General features: G+C 36.7%; 1 protein-coding gene across 1 annotated transcript; it reads right to left on the bottom strand.

Annotated features, from left to right (window-relative positions):
- Nucleotides 1-6316: 6316 nt before the first annotated feature.
- On the bottom strand, nucleotides 6317-7235 carry LOC147444990 (uncharacterized). Its single transcript, XM_086527480.1, has one exon. The coding sequence runs from the start codon at nucleotides 7106-7108 to the stop codon at nucleotides 6917-6919; it is 192 nt and encodes a 63-aa protein (XP_086383606.1). The 5' UTR covers nucleotides 7109-7235; the 3' UTR covers nucleotides 6317-6916.
- Nucleotides 7236-7614: the final 379 nt, after the last annotated feature.

The raw sequence follows: 7614 nt of genomic DNA, 5'->3' as shown, positions 1-7614 counted from the left end.
TATCTAACATGATTTACTAATTTTTCCTCTTTAATTTTTTGCTAGAATTAGTATACTTTGACTTAGATAAATATCTATATTAATTTTCTAACCTTAAGATAATTATCATGGCTTTTTTATCATATAATCTAACTTTGATAAATAGCATCTAGTTATCTAGCATGATTTACTAATTTTTTCCCTTAAATTTTCAGTGAGAGTTAGTATACTTTGACTTAGATAAATATCTACATTAAGTTTTTAGCCTTAAGATAATTATCACAGCTTTTTTATCATGTGATCTAACTCTAATAAATATCATATAGTTATCTAACATGATTTACTAATTTCTCCCTTTAAATTTTAGTTAGAATAGTATACTTTGACTTATTTTAAATATCTATATTAATTTTATAACCTTAAGATAATTATCACGACTTCTTTATCATGTAATTTAACTCTGATAAATAGTATGTAGTTATTAAACATGATTTACTAGTTTTTTCTTTTAATTTTTGCTTAAAAACAAACAATTTTAGCCTTATTAACTAGCTAAACTTATTCTCTATTCATGGCCTAATTATCTTGATTTCTAGCTATGATAATTACAACTAATTTCCCCCTTCGGATGGATTTTCTCGGGTCCTTTAGGTGCCATAATTTCTTATCCTTTTAAAAAAAAGACTTTTAATCATTAGGTAAATTATCCAAAATCTAAATTTAACCTTTGTATTCAATTTTAACCCAATCAAAGTTAAATTTGTAGTGTTAATTAATAAATTCTTGACCTAGTAATTTCTTATTTGCCTAAATAGGTATGATAACTTTTTTCAAAGCTTTCCTAAGATATTTGCCACATTGGACAATTCTACATTGATTTTTTAATAATCATATTAGTTTAATTAAGCTTTGTACAATCTTTAAGGTTTCAAAAACTGAAACCTTACAAAGGTGGTGGATCTAGGAGACACCAACAATTGGATCCACATTTTAAGCCTTGGTTATAATGGTCGAGTGGTGGATTTTTTATGCACCTACTTTCCAAATCTTAGTAAGAGTGGCCAAGTGGTGGATCTAGGGTCTATTCATCCCACAAACTTTGTATAAAATTACAAGTGACTTGGTTAGAATGGCCAGGTAGTGGATCTAAGGTCTCCATATTGCACATACACTATTTAAAATGAAAAGTTAGTGGATGTAGGAGAAACCAACCATTGCATTCACCTTGCAAGACTTGGTTAGAATGGTCAAGTAGTGGATCTTGGATGCACCCACTTTCAAGGAATGACTAGAATGACTAATTGGTGGATCTAAGATCTACCTTTCTCACACACTTTTTTGAAAGTTGTAAATTGGAGGATTTAGGAGACACCAACCATTGCACCCACCTTCCAAAACTTGGCTAGAATGGCCAGGTGTTGGATCTTGGATGCACTCGCCCTTTAGGACTTGGTTAGAATGGCCCACTGGGGAAACTAAGGTCTACCTATTTCACACACTTTATTTGAAATTGCAAGGTAGTAGATCTAGGAGAAACCAACAATTGGATCCACATTTTAAGCCTTGGTTATCATAGCCAAGTGGTGGATATTTGATGCACCTACTTTCCTAATTTTAGTTAAAATGGTCGAGTGGCAAATCTAGGGTCTACTCATCCCACAAACTTTGTATAAAATTACAAGTGTCATGATGACCAAATGTTGAATGCACCTAACTTTAAGACATGGTTAGAATGTCCAAGTGGTGGATCATGGATGCACCCACCTATCTATACTTGGTTAAAATGGCCAAGTGATGAATCTAAGTTCTACATATTGCACACTTTGTTTAAAATAGGAATTTGGTGGATGTAGGAGAAAGTTAGAATGGCGAAGGGGTGGATCTTAATTGCAGCCACCTTTAAAACTTGGTTAGAATGGCCAGGTGGTGGATCTAAGGTCTACATATTGCAGACACTTTGTTGAGAATAGGAAGTTGGTGGATGTAGGATAAACCAACCATTTCATTAGGAAAATTTTGAACTCTCAAATGGGCCCTATAAGCACTTTGACTTTCTTCCTCTTGTCCAAAATGGATGCACACTAAAATTTTCACAAATGAAATCAAAACTTGTTGAAACTTTTGGATTTAGAATGTACTCATTGAGATCTACCCATTGATATATAGCATGCCATCAGATTCCTTATATTCTAAAAGATTTTATTTTTTGATGTGACAACTCCGTTTTATAAACAGAATCTCTCCCCACATTTCAGCTTCAGTGGGGAGGCCATAACTTCTATAAATCAACTCCAAATTTTTCGAAGTTTTGGGATTTAGAACCTACTTTCTAAGATCATTCCAATGATATTTTTACCGATAGGGATTTGACAAAGTGTTTATGTACTTCACTGGGTTTCCCACTTTGGACAAGAGAGGCAAAGTCAAACTTCCTTATAGGGCCCCTTTGAGAGTTCAAATTTTTTCTAATGCATCCACTTTGCAAGGCTTTCTTAGAATGGCCAAGTGGTGGATCTGAATTGCAACCACCTTCAATACTTGGTTAGAATGACCAGGTTGTGGATCTAAGATCTGCATATTACACACACTTTGTTTAAAATGAGAAGCTAGTGGATGTAGGAGAAACCAACAATTGAATCCACCTTGCAAGACCTTGTTAGAATGGCCAATTTGTGGATCTTGGATGCACCTACCATATTGAAGAGATTCAATGTTGGGATTTGGTCAACAGCTATAGAAGCTAATGTTTACTAGATATTGTGAACGCTTCAAAGCACTACATAAGAGATATTGCCAATTTTTTGTAGTTTGGCCTCAAGAATCTTGCTATGTTCTCGAAGGAGTGAAATTATTTAGACCATACAATCCTCAATTTCCAGCTATGTTTAAGTCATTGGCAAAAATATTTGCATGCTTTGAATGTGATACACGTAGAACAATTCTTGTTGATGACTCTCCATACAAATGATGTGTTTCACCTACAAATAATTGTATATTTCTCTCAAAGTTTGATGAAAAAAATATGGTTAATAATGTTCTCATAGAAGAGTTGTTCCCGTACTTGTAACTTGATGGGAGCAAAGACGTGTGTGAGCTCATTGGCTCTAATTGTCACTGATTTCCAATGACAATGAATACAAAGGTCTCATGGGATATTGTAAAGATCAAAACTCAAGATGGTCTCAAAAGGAAATAACCAAAAATAAGCTACCAATTTTTGAGAAGCTAGGAGACCTTTTTTACGGGAGGAATCAACTAATCCAAGTAGGGAAAAGGAGATTAGAAGGAAAGAAATAATAGAATTAATGGCAAAAGAAAAAACCAATATTGATATGATGAAGGGAGTACAGCCAAGGCTTTTGTGAAAAAGCTACTAAATGAGCACAATCTTCTCAAACACTAAGGTACTACTCACTAGAAATTATGTTGACTTTTCAATACATAATGTTGTGATATTTGTATTTTGATTCAAAAAACTCACTTCATCATGGTTTCTTGCATATTTCATCTAGATTACTCTTTGATGGAGTATTTCATAGGGGATTTGGACCATTTCAGTCAGATGAAAGAAGAAACCTCTAAGAACAACCATGGGTTACTTTGCAAAATTTTGTGTACTTGCAACTTAAAACAATTCACACAAATATTATTCTCTATATTTGAGTTTTTCTTGATATTTACACCAATTGTCACCTAATTGTACTTCGCCATTCGTTTTTAGACCAATTGTATCAACTGACTTGGAGATATTTGAAGTTTACTTGTGTATTGACAAATTGCCCAACTCTCATAATCACAAGGTTTTTTTAGTATTGTGATGCCAATTTAAGATTCTTTTCGATGTCTATAGTGATCAAATGTTGAATGTTGTCATCAAGTTTGTTTTAAGGTTTAAAAATGAATATCAACTAAAATATTCATGTTTTGTGTTTCTTTTCAAAGCCAAAAGAAAGAAAAATGTTGTTTTAGAGTGAAAAAATTCATTTGAAAGAGAAAATTCTTCTATTCAACCTTTTATGGGGCCTCATCAAAGCCGTCAACCACCCCCTACTCAGTTACTACTTACCTTGACAGAGGGTTCTTATCTTAGATATAGAGGGTTTACAACTTCATTCAGTTGAAATGTGACACGGTGATATTGTTCCATCATGGGCCGAGCACATGGGAATTGTTAATGACAAAGATGAAGTTTATCATGTGGTGCGCCGTGATGCAGAATCTTTCTTGGACTTTTGTTTTGATTATTTTGAACCTTAGATATGGAGTTGATATAACCTAACCAAAGCTCAACATATACTTGAGATGTGCTTTCCTAAGCATTATTCAAAGTTCAAGATGTTTATAAGCAATAAGAATTATCAAAATCCAATATTATCATTGGTTATAAACGAGTTTATCATAAGAATTTGACTTCAATTTGGAGGATGTTTGAGGATCTACATGCTAGCTCCTAATTGAGACCTGACACGACAATGCGAGAGAAGTCTCTTATGTAAGTTAAGGTTGGTCCACGAGCCGTCTTTAGACCTCATGTGGGCTTCCATTACCATTTCTCTAGCCATACAAGCCCAGCTCTCTTCAAAACAAGTAAGGGTGCAAAAAAATTTAGCACATAAGACCAGATCATGAGACTGACAAGGTCTAGGATGCCTATCTCCACCTTGAGCTTTTGGTTTAGCAATAGCCTCCCATTTTTTCCATTGCCATAATCTACATGTAGTCAGTTTGTTTCTCCACATAAATTCCTTGATTGGCTTTAAAAATGAGTTCCAATTCTTTGAAGATAGTTGTAAGAATGGTGATGTGAAGCTTATATATGGGATAAAGAAGTAATTGATTATCAAAGCTCTGCACTAAAAAGGAGCCGAGATGAATTCCCACAATTTCATTTTCTTCTTAATTTTGTTCTGCATCCAGTCAAATGTTGTCTTGTGTGTAATTTCTTCATTAGGAAGAGGATGAAGTCTAGAAGGGTCTTTTTATGTGCCATGAGATTGTGAAGGTGATTAACATATTGACAAATAGGTGCATGCCATGTGTGCAAGAATGGTGGGTGTGTAAGAGAGGTGTAAGAGTGGTCAAAGGATGCACTTTTCTCCCCAAAAAAAGAGTGGATAACTTTATGAATTTTGGCCTTCCATAGCTCTTACATATGATCTCTAATTTGAGCGGAGGTTATAGATCTGTGATCTACACGCCAACCTCTTTCCGTAGATATCTTACATGATATGGTTTTGCCCACGCTAGATTTTAAATTTTATTTTGAAGAGAAATCTTGAATTCAAATAAAGTAGCCGTTTTGCCTGTTTGAATTTAAAAGCTACCCTTTGATTGCTTTCTTAATACTGAAGGTTTGACTCCCTTAAACTGCCAAATAATGAGGCCCTCTTACACTCCATTCTCTTCCTAACGCCTCCAACGGGATCCCCAAGTGTCTAAACATATTACCTCAACCACCTCACAATCCATCCCAAGGAATCAACATTATCATCCTCTGACAAGGAGAAAAGTCTTGATTTTTCTACGATACATTGAGAACCTGACGTTGTGGCGAAGACTATACAGTCTCCAAGGCTTTTCTAACATTATTTCTTCTTGAAAGAAGGACGATGCTAAAGCAAAGTGAGTTTGCATACTATTTAGCCTGATTGACTATATCAAAGTTTTGATGGCACTTGTACTTTGTACAACATTTGGAGATAACAAGGATGAAGATAGTCTTTTCTTAACCAAACTATTGAAATTTTGGAAACTCCTAAATTTTAGTCACACAAAGCCTCAACATTTGGTCTATACTTTACGCAATGGTCACGCTATGTAAAGTTATAGGTACTTTTTAAAATAATTGTGCCTCATGCATGGTCACATGTCCACTAGTTATTTGTCTTATGTGCAACTATGCAAATCTTTGTGTGTTACAATGCCGATTTTGGCTTAGTTGAATCAAAAATATTACTTATAACCGATGCATGTGTGACCACATCCTTGCCTTCCCACTACGCTTTAATGAAGCTTGCATTCCCAGTGTCTTTTTTATTTTACTAGGCGAATCACTCTTTTCACTTCTCAAATGGCACTTGATACCTCAGCAAGCTTTATCCCAAGTGCTAATTTTTGAAGGCACTTTTACCCTTCAAAAGAAGGATAAGACTCTGAAAAATCTTTAAGTAGCCATTCATAATTTAGCTCAAATATGGCTTGAGGAAGGTTAGGCTGAAGTTTCCATTTCCAATGAAAGGTTAGGGTCACGCTTTAAAATGAGCCTAGCAAGGGACCTAATTTACAAGCTCTCTCTCTCTCTCTCTCTCTCTCTCTCTCACACACACACACACACACAGTCAGCAAAAATGGCTAAAGATTGAGTCAAAGTATTCTGTGAAATACAATATAATGTTATGACTTATAAGCTATCCTTTGGTACTGGATTCCTGGCTCCAACCACATGTCAAAAACGCTACCAAATCATGGGGAGCAGGAATTCATCCTCATTTGCCACGATACGGTTTTTCATCAGTGATTTTCCTTGCAAGTAGGCACAAACAAGTACTGGATTCCTGGAGTATAAGCTCCAAGTACATGCCAGAAACACTACCAAATTATGGGGAGCACGATTTCATCCTCATTTGCCAGCACCCCACATCAGCGATTTTTCTTGCAGATAGGCACAGATTAAACAAGGTCTTATACAAGCATGTATGGTCAGATCATATGCTCATAATCACAGGCTAAAGTGAGGAGATACAAGGATGCCTTTGCGGATCAGTCATTAAAGACAGCGAGAGTACTTCCTACAGCAAGCTTGGTAAGAAAATGGATAAGGGCTACTTAATTACAAGCTTGGTTGTTGAATGAGGTATGCAGACTTGAAATACTTACTCAGGACACGCAGCGTAGAGGACGGGATGTCCAAGAAGCCGATGAAAGGAGATGGAGTGAATTAGACAGCAAGAGCCTTCCTCCCCGGCGAGTCCGCGGTCTTGAGGGTTTCGGCGATGATCTTCTGTGCAAGGCGGCTGCGGGCCTGCACGCGCATGCTGTTAGTGAGATCCACCTTCTTGTACTTGGCTATTTTCAGCTGCTTCAGCTTCTCGTACTTGGCCTTGATGAACCGCCCCAGCCCCATCCCCATCTATCTCTCTCTCTCTCTCTCTCTCTCTCTCCACTTGCAGACACGCACCTCTAGCGCCCCCCTGTTGTTAGGAAGCTTCGCAGAGCTCAAGGGGAGAGAGCAAAATTTGCGCGTATAAGAAAAGGCTAGACAGGGGACGTTTTCATTCTTACATTTCGTCAGCAGTACGGGTCCTTTAAATTCAAAGAAAAGTGGGTCATGACTCATGCCCCCCCCCCCCCCCCCCCCCCCTTTTAATGAATAGGGGGTGGACTCGAGAGATCAACGGCGCCAATCCAATCCACCGTTGATCTTGATTGCGTTACCCCCACACGAAGAGGAGATAGCTGTTTTGCGTTACATCAGTCAATTCATCTTTCTCTTACAATTACCCCCTTGTGTGTGGGGGCACCTAAGACTTCTAAGTGTGCCTGATGGAGCTCAAGATGTCACTAATTGTTGTATAAAACTCTTGTTCTTATATGTAATATGTGACAAAATTGATACATATTTGTCTGCATATGCAA

Source organism: Adiantum capillus-veneris, chromosome 13 (assembly GCF_014529385.1).
Source record: "Adiantum capillus-veneris isolate H3 chromosome 13, ASM1452938v2, whole genome shotgun sequence".
Classification (NCBI taxonomy): domain Eukaryota; kingdom Viridiplantae; phylum Streptophyta; class Polypodiopsida; order Polypodiales; family Pteridaceae; genus Adiantum; species Adiantum capillus-veneris.
Note: the sequence above shows the minus strand (reverse complement) of the source record. Positions and strands in the feature narration are given on the sequence as shown.

Coding starts and splice junctions, on each gene's coding strand:
- LOC147444990 (XM_086527480.1), bottom strand. CDS start 7,108: ATGGGGATGGGGCTGGGGCGGTTCATCAAGGCCAAGTACGAGAAGCTG.